The sequence below is a fragment of the Notechis scutatus genome, chromosome 1 (genome assembly GCF_049901735.1).
Source record: "Notechis scutatus isolate UNSWTSFEM ecotype Mainland chromosome 1, rNotScu1.2, whole genome shotgun sequence".
Lineage (NCBI taxonomy): Eukaryota > Metazoa > Chordata > Lepidosauria > Squamata > Elapidae > Notechis > Notechis scutatus.
In genome coordinates this window covers 301,149,145-301,165,793 of record NC_142009.1, presented here as the reverse complement: position 1 = coordinate 301,165,793, position 16,649 = coordinate 301,149,145, and the positions used below count along the sequence as shown (strand labels likewise).

Below are 16,649 nucleotides of genomic sequence, written 5' to 3'. Positions count from 1 at the left end.
AAGCAAAGTGCCTCTTTTTGAAATAGTAAAGGTTGTCTTTCCTTGTCTGTGCAGGCAGAGACAATGCTTCCGTTAGGGCTGTCATCAAAGAAACTGTACAAACACATATATTTGTACAGTCTGTCAGCTGGAGGCCACAAAGTGGCTCCACCAGCCCTGCAAAGGTCACAGATGCTTTAACATTTCAGGAACAAATGTTCCACTAACACATTTTTCAAAGCTTCTCTTTCAACTGTTCTTTATAGTCCTGCTTACATGCATTCATTATCATTTCATCACAAAAAGGGATTACTGCGTTAAATCAGTAAAAATGTTGCTTATATGCCTACATACCAGTATATGTCCATACAAATATCATGCTGTCATGCTGTTTACTTTCCAAGTAAGAGCAAAGTTATGGAGAGTGCAGAAATGGAGGGAAAAAAATAAGGTGACATAATAAAAGCATGAGATAAACAGAAAAAGAAACATAGCTAAATGTAGCTTGTACAATAATCATTCACGATATTTCTTAATGGCTTACTATCTTTATTAATCATTCGTGCTTTTTTACATCCATACTCTGCTTCATACAATACCTTTTGTTCTTTACAATTCTTACTAACCTCTTTTCTGAGTGTCATACTTTTGGTCTTCCTCTTTCACTCTACCCATTAATTCCTTTATATATTTATTTTGTGATTCAATCCTCATCTGTTCTCTATGACCAAGCCACCTCATTGTATTTTTTTCATATTGGTCATTCATTTTTTTATCGAATCCAACTTCATCCAGGGTCTTTTCATTCCTGTCCATATCTTTTCTTGCTTTAAAAGACACATTTCCTAATTACCCTATTCCTGCTGCATCCAGCTTATTTTTATACTTTTGCTAACATACCCAACTTTACATATTTAATATATAAAGTTAGGCATGTTAAATATTATTAAACAATAAAGAATCATGAGTCTGGATTCCTACTTTCATATACACTTACAGCTTAGATGACATCAGAATATTTTTCTTAAAAATAATAGACTTTCAGGTTTTAGTAAGGTCCCACCCCCCAAAAAAGACTTGAAGATAGACAGTTTGACATATATTTCTACTTTTACATTTTTAAAAGTAGACATATAAATTGTTCATTCCCTTTTGCAGCACATGTTTTAAAAGTAAAATTATGGAAACCAACTTCTTCACTAAGTTTACTGTCATTGTTCTTTGACACGCAGTTCTGATGATTCACAAATGAAAGAATTACTTGTTGATTTTCTGTGAGCGTTTTAAAATATCTTAATAAATATCTGTCCTGAAATCCAAGCAAAGGTTCATTTTCTCAAATATCTTTATTTCTTTTTGTTTAGATTATATGGTATTAAAATGTAATAGAAGGAGTGCATGCACAGTATTTAGACTAGATCCTATTTCCCTTTAAAAAGTTTAACATGGAGTTGCATATAAATAGAACCTGTATCCTTGCTATTCTGGCATAAATAGCACTAAACAGATTAAAGACAGAAATAAAACAGTTGAAGGTTCAGAATTGATTTGCATTTTGGAGCCAGGAGATTGTTAGTGAGCTTTTTTTTTTAATTATTGAAGAGTTTTAAAAAGATTTTTAAATTTGGTTTTGAGAATATAGACCCAGATTAATCAGATTGAAGATGTGACATATTGGTAACTAATGAATTTGAGATATTGCATAAGTGACTATATTTTGCATACAGTTTAAATCTTTAGGCATAATATTAGCAGAATTACTACTCTACATTTTTTATTCATGCATGAGTCTAACTTCATGAGACATTAATTTAATGGTGCCATTGCTATCAAGATTTCATATTTGTTGTATGAATTGGCAATTTAAGAAGGTTTAGATTGTCCAGTATTCTGTTCTCAGTGTGTAGTCATGTACTTCTGGGGAACTCACAATCACAATTTGAATCCATCACTTTGGCTTCAGTAACTGATATTCAATATTTGATTGTGTAGCTTGGGAAGTGTTATGTCTATCCCTCATGATTAGTAGTTATAGAAAAAAATATATTTTAAATTTAGCTACACCTAGATTGTTTTAATAACCCAGGATAACCTGGGTATTTCTGCTCTTATTATGCTTAGTGTTCATTGCAATGAAAATATCTCCAAAGGTTCAAATAAGGCTTTTTAGCATATTTATTGTTAAGAAAATTTTGTATATAAACCCAGGAGGAATGAGAGAAATTACAAATCAGCTGTCCCAGCCCAATGTCTTCCAATTCTTTGGAACTGCAATTGCATACCATCTTTAATGGGAATTTCAGAAATTATCATCCAACATGTTTATAGATACACATGCTCATCATATTCTGTATCACTTTAATTTTGGGATATGGCTCAGAAACACATCATCTGTTACTTAAATGATTGCTATGATATTACTTTAAATTCAGTTATTGTTAATCAAAGATATGCTGAACTGGAGGTGTCTTCCTATCGTGTATTAAGTTCCCAACAGTAATTCTTCTCTGAAGAATATCACATGCCATGTCTTCATTTCCCTAGGAATATATTGATGCTCATCCTGAAACTATAATTCTGGATCCTCTTCCTGCTATCAGGACATTACTGGACCGATCAAAGTCTTACGAACTTATTAGACAGATAGAACTGTATATGAAAGGTAAGCCTCTAACCTTTTTATTGGGAGACTAAAAGCTAGTTGTGGGTTAGTGAAACTTAGCTACTTTACATTTGTGGTTGCATATGGATAAATACACTATGTTAAATACAGTATGTTGAAATCTATACCACAGTCAAAATACTTCTGATTATGTTGAAGATTATATTCTATGGAATGTGGCTACTGAAGAAACAAGCTGTCACAAGAATTATTTTCCACCTGCCAAAATACAACCTTAAAAATTGTACTGCATGATTAAAGAGCTAAAGCCTCTAACTGCAGGGTATTACTTGGTTCTTTTATATCATAATCTCTGGTTCATTTTAACATTTTTTCCTGCCATATCAAAAGCACATGCACACACACACACATCCCTCTGCCAAGTAATGATTAAATGCACCCACCAAAAGATAATTAACTTGTAACAGCTGTATGCAAAGTTAGCATTAAATGTTTTAAGTCTTGACATTGCTAATTTTTGTGGTATGATAGCTGCTTATGGTAGGTTGTTGTCATTGAGTAATTAATGCACATAATACCTAAACTAATCTAAGGCAACAGAAGGCTCTTCAGTCAAGTTATCCTGCCTTCCAGAACTGGAAAGAACAAATAAATCACTGTTCAAAGACAGAAAAAGAAATAAGGAAATATCATTAGTTGAAATCATGGGGAGACTCCTTTTTGGTAATTATGGGCCATATGTGATGTATTCAGGAGGGAGAGAGAGTGGGGAAAATTAGCTATGAAAAGTGGGTGAGGCTGTGCTTCCCACATTGGTAAGTATGGGAGTTCCAGGAAGGTTACCGTGTAAGCTTCAAGTTCTATCAGTACTTGTTCAGATCTATTTTTGGTTTTCCACCATCTTATCTCTAGGACAGGGGTTCCCAACCTGGGGTGCTCGCACCCCCTGGGGGTGCGAGACAATATTCCAGGGGGTGCGAGAAAAGTCCAGGTAAATAATAGGATATTGGCTATATGTTGGCATTTTTATTTTTTTTAATTTTTTTTATATTTAAGTCTAAATTTCAGGGGGTGCGAGGTTTGAGTGAAATTTCTTTAGGGGTGCGGGGCAAAAAAAAGGTTGGGAACCACTGCTCTAGGAAGATACTTTTAGTTCCTTCATTGTCTAAGTCCTTAATAAACCAAGGAGCCACTTGCAGGAATACTCTCTTGGCAAGAGCAGATTTTACAAGAGCGATCTTTTCCACCTCTCTAGCCATCTCTGAATTCTAGAAATGACCTTGACATGAGATGTATTGTACACCAAATTCTCAACAAAACTCTCAAGCATTCACTAGAGCAGGGGTCCCCAGTTCCTGGGCTGTGGCCTACTACTGGGCCTTGGCCCATTCGGAATCAGGTCATAGAAGCAGCAGGTGAGCCCACACGTGTGCAGCTCCACTTGCGAAAGCAGCAGGTAAGCGCGCACCCAGCTCTATTTGTGTGAGCGGTGGGCACATGTAACCATCCCTTCCCTGCCCCCACCTATCTGCAAAGCCAGAAAGGTTGGAGAACGCCGCTCTAGAAACTCTGGAACTACGTGGCTGATCATTTTAAAGGGTCCACACAAAGGTCCAGGGTGTCCATGATCCAGTGTCTGATAAGGAAATGATTTGACTTATGACAAAGAACAAACGTCAGTGTCTTCAGATCCTGTCTAATCTGCTCTGAAATAAAGATCTGGCCCAGCCACCTGTGTTGGGATTACAATTATTTGCGACAAACTCCAATATTAATATACCATGAATTTTATCTGTGACATTTTACATTCAGAAGTTTCTGAGCTATACTCTTTGTATAGCTCAGAATTTGTAAAGTGTAGAATTAGAATTAACTTGACTATTCAAATGCCAGAATCAAATTTCCAGAGACCAACTCCCCCATGTTGAAATACTCTGTCCTCTTGCTTTGATAACCATTTTTTTTTACAAATCTATTGTAAATGTGTGTTAATTAAAAGTTTGTGTATGTTTGCTATATTATCCTAGTTCCTGCATCTTACTTCTTTTCCTTTTCCACTTTGTCTGCACCAATGCCCAATTAATAAAGGCTTCTTTTTTGAATGATAAATTTGAAAATCTATTAACATGGAATTCTTTAATTCAGTCTTTTCATACTGGCTTAGAATTATTGAAATCTTACATATTCAGCGTTTATGAATATGCTGGTCTGGCTGTCTAGAGTTCAGCCTGATTAGATTAGAATTAAGTCTTAATCTCTGTTTATGACATGGCACTATCCTTTCATTCTTTTTCACATAATTTCTCCGGTCATTATTTTCTCCAAGGAAAAGTACACTTTTGTACTTTTAAATGGGACCACAACTATTTTGTGATTCTTCCTTTACTAACTCATGTTGAAATGACAGAACCTAGTTCTGTAATGTTTACATTTCCTATTTTTCAGCACTGATTTGGTTAGGAGTCTATGTTTCAAATGACTGTTATAATGCTAAACACAGGATGACAAATTTATGTTTACACATTAACTTCAAAGATATTTAATGGTGGAAAGAACATTTATAGAAATTTTGTAAATATCCGTACAATATCCGTAAATATCCTTACAGCGCAATAGCTGCTCTTGGTTATTTATTTTGTAGTTAGTGCCAGCTAGTTTGCTTCTCTGTATTGTACTGCCAAATGCCAGAAGATCATAGGATTTGCATTCAGTTGTATCCTGCTCTTCTGATGAAGAGTTGTTTCTTTGATCAGGTTATGAATTGAGTACATTTTTAGATAATCCTGTCGTTGGTTAGAGCTGTGATTAGATGGCATTCTGTTGTTAGGATGAAAAGAAAAAACAGGTTGAATGGGATTATCAGAATGCTGCATTTTACCTGTAACTGTTTTCATCAACATTTTAAAGTAGTGTTTTTTGAAAAACTCCAAGAAAGGATTACTGCTTTGTAATGCAGAGGGATAATATAGAAAATAATTGTTGCCTCTGCAATTAATATCTTATTATTTATGTATTTATCTATCTTATTTATTTACTCCCTTATTTATCCATACCCTCTTAAATTGTTTAAATGTACTGTAATACCACCATTTTTAAAAAAGCATTATTTAAAAAAAAAAAAAAAACCTTCCCTAATTATATTAATGCTGGTGCCATTCTTCTTCCTGCTGCAATGAACACATTAATGAATTTGTACCCTTTAAGTTAGCTTTTATCTTAATACAGGTTGTCCTAGACCTACAACAGTTCATTTAGTGACTGTTCAAAGTTACAACAGCACTGAAAAAAGTAACTTATGATCATTTTTCACATTTACTACCATTGCAGCATCTCCATGTTCACATGATCAAAATTCAGGCACTTGGCAACTGACTCATATTTGTCAGTTGCAGTATCCCAGGGACATGTGATCACGTTTTGTAATTTTCTGACAAGCAAAGTCAATAGGAAAATCAGATTCATTTAACAACTGTATTACTAACTTAATAACTCCAGTTATTCCCTTAACAACTGTGGCAAGAAAGGCCATAAAATGGGGCAAAACTCACTTAACAAATGCTTCACTTAGCAGCAGAAATTTTGGGCTCGATTGTGGTTGTAAGTCGAGGATGACCAGCATTTGATTTTGATGACTCTTACCTCCTCACCGGGTTTTTCAGTTAAAGATACCATCAAATATCGTACCCCTTCATGACTACACAAATGCTTTTATATATTTTATTTCAGCAACAGCGGTTTACATTTGCCTTCCTCTGAGACATTTCTTCACCTTCCCACTGTATCCTATAATCCTCGCATTTCCCGATGTTCTAAGTATACAAGTAATAACTGGGTCTGATCCTTCTTAGTTATTTTGAGATCAGCCAAATTCAGAGAAGTGCTGCCACCTGCTGTGGCTGACGAAGATTTATTATTATTTTTTAAAATTTATTTCTTGTTAGCAAGTTCTGATTGCCTATAAATGCAATTGTTTTCTTGGCCAGGACTCCCATTTGACTAGAGATTACAGTCCAAAAAGTAAATGTTATTAAAGAAAAATATTGATTTCACTTATTTTAACTTAATTATGATTTACAATAATTAATCCCACACATATATAACATTAATTTCTATCACACTAAAAGGTATAATGTGGGGACAACATTTCAAGGGGACCTGAAGGCCAGATGTCAGGATTCGGGCACTTGTGTTGAAACTTGGACCTTAAATTTTGCATCTTTGTTAAGAATTATTCCCATCAGAATAATAAAACTGAAAGTGAATTGTGCCACATGAATATTTTGAGAAATATTATTCCATGTAGAGAAACATTTTATTCTCGGATTACAGCTTCCATGCCATATAAAACGAGGACCCAGATTGTTGGGGGCAATAAGCTGACTCTGTAAACCACTTAGAGAAGGCTGTAAAACACTGCAAAGCGGTATAGAAGTCTTAAGTGCTATTGCTATTGCTATATTCTAAATAAATATTCAGCGTAATTTTGGAAAATCTCACATATAGCATTAACTGTTTGATGAAGATGTACTTTGAAGGTAAGGGCCAAGTGTTCTCTCGAAATGTTTGTTGTGATCTATGTTTCAGATTGGAATAAGATACCTATAACATTGGAACACAGGACATCACTGTATATAGTTGCATTTTCCTTGAGCTTCTATGGTACTAGAGGCACTTTTAGAGAAAGAGTAGGAGAAGCAGCTGAAATACTTGTATTTTGCTTTATGGGCCATTCCTGGCACCGATACTTTCCCATTAAAATGGGTCCCTGCTGTTGATTGCAGGCTAGCTGCTTTTCTAAGCTCTTAACTAATAGCTGATAAATAGGGGGCAATTGGAGGGACAGCTATGTCCCAGAGAAAGGGACATAGGGACAATCTCAGGGGAGGAGGTTGCAGCATGACTTTGAAAAGGCATAGGACATGGAGGAGAAATGAGGGAGATGGAATACAGAAGAGAGAGTAGTGGGAGTGGGTGGATGCCTAAAAACAAGCATGTCAGAGAAGATCATTTACAATAGTCCGGAAGGATTATGTGTACTCTTCCTATTTTCCACAAAGAAAAGGAGCATGGCGTATGTATGTTTGGGATTGTGTAATGCATGGAAGGAGAGGACCAACTTGATACAGGCTTTGGTTTGGTTTGGTTGAGGCTTAGAGAGCAGGAGTCTGCAAGTTCTAGTCCTACCTTAGGCAGAAAGCCACTGGATGACTTTGGGCCAGTCACTCTCAGCCCCAGGAAGGAGGCATTGGCAAACCACATCCGAAAAAAACTTCTTGAGAAAACTGCAGGGCAGCCCCAGGTAGTCACTACCGTGTTTCTCCAACAATACGGCCTCCACCAATAGGAAGCCCCACCATGTTTTATTGGCATAAAATCAAATTAAGCCCCTCCCCCCAAATTAAGCCCCATATTAAACATGCGAAATGGGGGGGAGAGCGGGGGGGCTTGCCGTTAGTAAGTACTTTTGTTGCATGCCCGGATATGGTGCTGCCTGCGTTGGTGGGTCACTTCATATCGGGAGACCTTCCACTGTTGCTTCTCCCTTCTCCCTTGCTGCCCCTTCTCCCTTGCTGCCGCGGCGTTTGGCGCAGCCACGTGCGGCCAGTCAGGCTCCTCCCTGCAACCAGAGCCCTGAGGAGACACTTGCTTCAGGCGCTCCCGTCTTCCCTTTGCTTTCGAAGGTAAAGCGAATTATTTTACAAAGCCTCCCCTGCCCGAGAGGGCAGCCCAGCCCACGTGGGAGGCTAATCTCCGGGAGCCTCTTCCGTTCCTCCCCGACCTCCCTATGCTGCGCGCCTCTGACGCGCCGCTCCCTTCAGCCCAGCGAGCTATTCCACCTCAAAGAAAGGCCAGGCGGGCGGCTGCGGGCAGCAGCAGTGGGTCTGAGCCGCTCGCAGCAAAAACAGCCACCACCCGTAGCCCGGCGCAGGAGAACGAGCGAGGTTAGCGCCCGCCAGCCCGGCGAGATTTGGGAGCGAGGGGCAGGAGGAGGCATGCACACACCCGCGGCTCACTTTCCCAGCTTTGCCCAGCCCTTACGGCTCTGGCGTGGCCCTGGCGGGCAGCGAGCGCCTCCCGCCGGACCCTCCGCTCATCCTGCCAGGGCCGCGCCAGAGCCGTAAGGGCTGGGCAAAGCTGGGAAAGTGAGCCGCGGGTGTGTGCGTGCCTCCTCCTGCCCCTCGTTCCCAAATCTCGGCCGGGCTGGCGGGCGCTAACCTCGCTGCTCTCCCGCGTCGGGCTACGGGTGGTGGCTGTTTCCGCTGCGAGCGGCTCAGACCCGCTGCTGCTGCCCGCAGCCGCCCGCCTGGCCTTTCTTTGAGGTGGAAGAGCTCGCTGGGCTGAAGGGAGCGGTGCGTCAGAGGCGCGCAGCATAGGGAGGTCGGGAGGAACGGAAGAGGCCCCGGAGATTAGCCTCCCCACGTGGGTGGCTGCCCTCTCGGGCAGGGGAGGCTTTGTAAAATAATTCGCTTACCTTCAAAAGCAAAGGGAAGACGGGAGCGCCTGAAGCCAAGTGTCTCCTCAGGGCTCTGGTTGCAGGGAGGAGCCCTGACTGGCCGCACGTGGCTGCGCCAAACGCCGCGGCAGCAAGGGAGAAGGGAAAGCAACAGTGGCCCGAACTCGAAGGTCTCCCGAATATCCAAGCTGTCGCCGCCCGCCCACCCACCCGAGGATGCAAGGGGAGAATTAAGTCACCCCGAAAGACGTCCTAGCCGTTTTTTCGGGGGTCAAAAAAAAATAAGGCCCGGCCTTATTATGTGAGAAACACGGTAGGAATCAACATTTATTTAAAGGCACTCTTCTCACCTCCCGCAAAAGAACAGCATGGAAGGAAAACACTTGAATTTGGATAATCCCATTAATATCGAAAAATGAACATGATAAAATAATACAGAAATGTTTGGGAAGAAATTACTTCAACTTATCTTTTGATGAAAAGGGCAGCCTGCTAAAGCAGCAAAGTGAGTGTTAAGTGTTGAGTTGGGGAAAGCTAAATATAGGCAACAGGAAGGGAGGCGTCTGCTTTGGGTTCAAGTTGTTCGGTAATTTAAACAGATATTGGTCGCTTACAGCAACCACTTTGTGGCAAACTGTCCCTCGCTACTATAGGTAGTCCTCACTTACCAATCATTCAACCAATTAAAATTATGATGGCAATGAACAAAGGGACTTAGATTAACAGATTAACAGAGTTGGAAGGGACATCTAGTCCAACCCCCTGCCCAAGCAGAAGACCCTACACCATTTCTAACAATGACAGTCCAGTCTCTTTTTGAAAGCCTTCAGTGATGAAGCTCCCGCAACTTCTGAAGGCAAACTGTTCCATTGGTTGATTGTTCTTACTGTCAGAAAATTTACCTTTTTTCATCTGAGTTGATTTAGCCATCCACAAGTGAGTTAGCCTGCAGAAAAGAGTCAGCCAATAAAGATATGCAATGCTATTTGTTTATTGGAATCTGCTTATTGCCTAAGCCAGACACTTTCCTGGGAACACATCTAGAGAGTGACAGTTGAAGAAAGCTGTTTTGTTTATTTTATTTTTGGCAACCTGAAGCTCAGTGTTCTCTCTCAGTAGTGTGCGTGTATGGGGGGACGGGGAGGACAGAATCTATGAGATCTAGCTGTAGTTGTACTGCTGGGTTCATCCCAAAAGTCATGTTTTTTTAATTTATCTCCCAATGCTGACTTTGATTTTGACTATTGCAGGAAGAAAGTCACTGTATACCTTTGGAAGATGAACAATGATCTATGTCTGTATGTTTTCCCCACAGAAACACCCATGTCTAACATACAGATTTGCAGAGTAATCCAAGTCCCCCTTGATTTCATGAAAAGGTTTTTGGCCTGTTTGGGAAACACTGAATATCATATGGCTGAAACAGACCTTAGAGTCTCTGGGTTCCCTCCTGCCCTTTCCTTCCTTCCTTCCTTCCTTCCTTCCTTCCTTCCTTCCTTCCTTCCTTCCTTCCTTCCTTCCTTCCTTCCTCCCTCCCTCCCTCCCTCCCTCCCTCCCTCCCTTCCTTCCTTCCTTCCTTCCTAAATATGCATTCTCATAACTGCATAAAGCAGATTCTGAGACCAGAATTTATCACGTAACATAATTTATTCATCTTTCTCAATTGTAAATCCCTTAATTATTTCAAAATTTATGGGGCTAGATCTTTACTGACTCAACTGGCTCAGAAAGGTCATGCCTGTTTCCAAAACAAGAAGAGTTGTTTTTAGTTTTGCTACTTATTCCTGATGGATTTACTAACTCCAAAAGTTTCCATATGCACACAGCTTTTGTAGATGGACTGACTAGATAATGTCAAGGGAGTTGTTTTCTCTATATTTATGGGCTTTCTTTTTTATACTTTGTTCCTTTACTTCCTCCTCCTCTTTTAATTATTTATAACACAGAACCCAAAAACATTCTTATCACAGGTTATTCAGTAAATGTTCATATGTTCCTTAACTAATACATAGGTTAAAAATTGGAAATTAATATGAAGCTGTGTGTAGATGTGCTACAATGATTGATGTGCTCAGTAAAAACTGTAAAGAGTTTAATTTCTTAAATTGCTCTCTTGGCAATATTGTTATTGTTCAATTACATTTATTATTGTTTAATGCCATTTTTCTTATTTAACTTTAACTAAAAGTGGGATACCATAGTCCTTTTAAAATTATTTCTCAAATACTAAAATTTTGAAGACTACTTTACTCTTCCTTTGATTTTACAGCTTTTCAGTATTCAGCTGTGTTTCAATGTCTTTTTTTAAAAAATAGAAATGCAAGATACAGATTTTTGAAGGATTCAAATTATGATTTAGTTTGATTCAAGGTATTGTATGATTGGCCACAATTATGGGAAGTTTTGTCCCATAAGTAAAAGAAATGTTTTTAGATTTCCCAAATGCAGTAATGACACATCAGTGTGCCTGTTCCTTACCCAAATATAATACCTAGCAAACAGAAGATCGAAGAAAAGACAAAACTTATGGCATCATAAATTTTATACAGATGCACATAAGAAATAGAACACTCCAACAATTTTGCAAAACATTGAGAGCCTCTCCTTTGTCCAAAATATTACCAATCAGTGCCATTTTGGGGGAATGGACTTTGGTTTCTATTTTGGCTTGTGCTGAGAATAGTGAAATTCTCAGCACAAGCCAAATATGACTAGAGCAGTATCAAAATGAAAACAATGCAAACTGGAAACCAGTTTGTCCTCCTTGGTCATAATCCATAACAAAAAAGATGCAGTTTTCTAGTTCAAACCACCCTTTATCAGCTTGATGTCCTTCTGATTTGCTGGACTACAAGTTCTAGAATTCACTCTCATGGCCCATGCTCTTATTCCCTTGATGTGACTGGAAATGGCTCTGGTATGTAATTGTAGAAAATTGTCTGCTTTGTTTTTCCATTTAGATTCAGGGTTTTTAGTTGGGTGGTGCTTTATTTAAGAATATTTAAACCTACATGTTATATAGGTATCGTAAACTCTGGGCTTTTGTCATGTATTCAACTTTTTTCTTTGAGAAAGTTTTTTTATGACATAAATTTCCAGTGAAGTCAAAGAACATCCACTCTTATTACAGGTTAGAAGGGACCTTGCACCATCCATATACATATCTTTATAGCTGTTTCATATTTTAGCTTTTGTGTTTTATATCAGTTACCATTTAATATTGTTTCTAATTAACACCCACTATACAGGTAGTCCTTGACTTACAAACATTCATTTAGTGACTGTTTGAAGTTACAACATCACTGAAGAAAAGTGACTTATGACTGTTTTTCACATGACTATTGCTGCATCCCTATGGTCACATGATCAAAATTTGAGCGCTTAGCAACTGGCATGTATTTATGACTCTGCGGTCCTGGGGTCATGTCATCACCTTTTGCGACCTTTGACAAGCAAAGTCAATGGGGAAGCCAGATTCACTTAACACTGTGTTGCTAAATTAACAACTTGTGGTCGTAAGTGAAGATGTGTGTGTGTGTGCACATATATACAGAGAGAGGGGGGAGAGAGAGATTGAGATTGAGATTTATACAAATAAACTGTCTTTCCCAACTGTGATCCCCCAGTTCGGAATTGGAGACTATTGGTTGAGGAAAGTTGATACAAAATATGATATGCCTTATTCTCTTGTTTTACATGTGCTGGGGCTGAAACCTTGCACTAAAAACCTTTTTAGGATGGATTGCCCATTATGTTTTTGTGCCTTTTTTAATCAATAGGAACCTAAATGTTTATATCAGGGGTCTTCAAACTTGACAGCTTTAAGACTTGTGGACTTCAACTCACAGGATTCTTCCTCCAGTCATGTTAGCTCAGGAATTCTGGGAGTTGAAGTCCACAAGTCTTAAACTTGCCAAGTTTGAAGACCCTTGGTTTATATCAAGAAAACTTAAAACCCAATATTTTTTAAAAAGACTCTCCAGCTCCCTCCTCATCAAAGAAGACTGGGTAAATCTTGATAGTTTTACCTGTTCATTGTGTTAGATTACAAATTGTTAGTGCTACAAGGGAAAAAGAAAAACATTAATATAAATTTTTGGAAATGAAAGAAGGTAATGCAGCTTTCATTTCATTGGATATTGGCTGAAAAGCTTTTTATATTTTGGTATGAAAAAATATATATTTCTCCACTTTTTAAACAAAAAAACCAAATGATCATCGTGCTGAAAAGAAAAGCACAGGGGAGAGAGAGAGAGAGAGAGAGAGACATCTATAAGCATGTTTATTGAAAGACATTTTTTGCAATGAATTATAGCTGTGGTGATCAAAGAAACAGGTGCTGAGAACCGAATGTTCTTTCAATCACAACAAAATTACTTAGGAGTAAATTTTTCCTATTATATAAGTGAGGATTAATAGGGAAGGGAAGGTAGATTCCTTTATTTCCAAAGGCATATATATTAAGTATATCATTTGCTTAAAACCATATGCTAAATAACCTACAATTTCTGTGAGGATTAAATCTTTTCATATTTGCATGTTAGTAGATGATTCTGAAGGATTAAAAAAAACTTACGTCAAGAGTGAGTTTCCATGTGTTCAGGAGCCATAAATGAGTAATACCCACACTGGTTCAGTCTCTACTGGTTCAATCTCAGGTAATACAAGAGCCCTCTGTATGAGATCCTTGGAGAACTGCTGCCTATTATAGCAGACAGTTCTGGGATAGATACAGGGGTGGGATTCAAATTTTTTAACCAGTTCTGTGGGTGTGACTTAGTTGGTGGGCGTGGCTTGGTGGTCATGTGACCGGGTGGATGTGGCTTGGTGGTCATGTTATTGGCCAACCCAATATCACTCACATTGAGGCACGCATCTCCTCGCCTGGCCTCTCATGACTGTGGGGATGCTGCAACAGTTGTAAGTGTGAAAAATGGTCATAAGTCACTTTTTTCAGTGCCATTATAACTTTGAATAGTCACTCCATACAAGCAAAGTACCAGCAAAGGAGGGGGAAAAAATTCCAGAGAAGTTCCTGAGACAGGAAGTCTAGTCCTGCCAAGAATGTAATAAGGGTTAACAGAGAGGCAGTTTCTGTAAGCAACACCAGAATGTTTCCTTCCTGCCTTCTTTACAGGATTAGGCCAATAATTTCTTCTAACAACCGGTTATCGAACTGCTTAGAACGTTAACCGGTTCTAGCGAATAGGTGCGAACTGGTAGAAACCCACCCCTGGATAGATAGTTTAATTGAACAATATTCCATATTGTGGCTGGATCCGTTTTAGAAAAGTATTCTGTCCTATATATTGAAGTATTCCACTTTTTTGTTATTTTTTTAGTTTCCAAGTATTCAGGAGTAGAAGGTTTTTCAGTTGTTTCATTTGTTATATCTTTCCAATTGATTAAGTCATTTGGATAGATTTAATACAGTCTTCCTCAGTTTATTGCATCCACACATCTTGAATTTTTATCAAGATTATTTTAATAGGCACAAGATTTAATTTTAATCCAACCAGTTTAAAATAAATAAATACTGCAGTCCTGATATTAGAACACCGTTATGCAAATTATATCTGCGGAAAAAGAAACAATATCTGAAGCAAACATAGTATTTTCTTAATAACCAGTCCTAAATTACTGGTTTTCTATTGTTGTAACATTCATGTAGTAATGCTTATGCAACAGATCAATGCATGTTATAATTTTTAATTTTTATTTTAATTTGCTTATAAATTATGAACATTTATACTATTACTTTACTGTTTATAATCCTATTCAGATTATATTATGATTTTACTTTTAAGACAAATATTTTATTCTTAAGTGGCCCACACCAGTGAAAAATAAAGGTTTAAAAACCAAGCACACAAGGGACAAATAAGCAGAGAAGGGAAAAGAGAGAAAAAAGATCATTTGACAGTACCAAAATACAATGGTGAGTTGTAAACAAACATGCCTATCCAGTGGGGCCAAGCTAATCATTGCTTGCTAGTGGTCTTTCTTTGTCAGAGATTTTGCAGTGACCTTTTTTCCTGGCTGGTGGCAGAGGCTGAAGTCCCAGGGCAATGGGCGTGAATGGAGCAAAATGTTCCTTCTTGGCAAGGAGAGGTTAACTAGCTCCTTGCAGCTGCTTGTTCTCTGGCCAGTGAATGAAACCTGATTAACTTTCTCATTGCTGTTACTAAAATCCATGTATTTGAATATTCCTTGCCCTCAGAAATTCCACTGAAACAATAGAATCCTTGTATAACAAGGCCTTTTGTATTGGAACAATAAAACATAGACCGTGATACAGTTTAAAATTCTATCCCCAAAACTTTCATTTATTAATTAATGAGTCAATCCCCACATTCAGCATCAGAACTATATAAGAAAGAGAACGTGTAGTTTATTAAAATGAGCTGTCTTCATTACGCATGTCAGCTTCTAACAGAATACAGGTAGCGTATCTGATAAATGAATGTTTCCTGATAATAAATAAATTTAAATCCCAAACAAAAAGTATAGCCTATTTTCTGTTTGGCAATATAATTATGTTTTTTTTTTCAGTTAGGTGCATTTAGTGAGTAACCTCTTATTTGCAATTCAAAAGAGAACTATCTTCAAATATATCACTCAGTAAGGTTTAGTCTTTTCTTAAAAGCTGAATGTTTAAATACATTTATAGTATTTAAACCAAACCATCTAAATAGTTTGACCCAGAAATGCAAACCTTTGACGTTACATGATTTAAAATGTGTAATTTCTTTCCTTGGTTTCAGTCCAGTGTTAGAGCATAGTATCCATTTATCTTTCATGTTATAATCTAATGACAATATTTTGACTCCTTTCTTTTTTTTATAAATTAAGATTGTTCTGATGTTTTAATTTTAAAAATGCAAGGGATTTTAGTAATGTGTACAGAAATACAGACATTCGCTCATTTGCTCGCTTTCCCCACCTGGAGTGACCATGTTGAGAGATGTCTTTGATTTTATCCAACTGTAGTTGGAGGGGGGGTGGAGTAGGACAGATTTGAATCTGTAAACAGTTCAAAAGGAAAATAAATTGGAGTGTAGAGAATGGTATTAAATAACTCAGACTGAAAGGAAATAGATTGTCTAATAAATCAAATCCTACTTTACACAAACCCATACTGGACTATGGTAAGAAGTATCCTGTTTGTTGAATTTAGCTGTGTTTCTTTGAAAAGCAGCCAGCACTTTCTCTTTTGTTGCAAAATATTATACTTCAGACTCTCTGCTAGGCAGCATAAATCCAGATGAAGTAAATTCTTTTTGCAGTTTTGTAGTAGATTGCTGGTTATGGCAATATTTTCCCATCAATCCCTTAAAAGCATCTAAATATGTAAATCGTGAATGAAAGTCTATACACGGAGCTTCTTGTGATCATTGAGTTGAGAAGATTGTTTATGTTTGGTAACCCTATGCAACAAGATTTTTTGTTTATAGCTATTCACATTGAGGTTTACAAACAAAGAAATATCTATCTTTGTATGTAACACTTCAGATGGCCAAAAATGTATTGAATCATGCCTAATAGTCATTTGTGATTCAGGGCAATTATTGTTGCCTCACTAGTAGCCAAGAG

The 16,649-nt window shown here is 38.0% G+C and overlaps 1 protein-coding gene across 2 annotated transcripts in view; it reads left to right on the top strand.

Moving 5' to 3' along the window:
* ITPK1 (inositol-tetrakisphosphate 1-kinase) overlaps positions 1-16,649 on the top strand; it is a 136,326-nt gene that overhangs the window by 91,653 nt on the left and 28,024 nt on the right. For both annotated transcript variants that reach the window (XM_087952092.1, XM_087952091.1), the window contains exon 4: positions 2,524-2,641. In XM_087952092.1, coding sequence (XP_087808218.1) covers positions 2,524-2,641 — 118 coding nt within the window. The remainder of the gene's footprint in view (positions 1-2,523; positions 2,642-16,649) is intronic.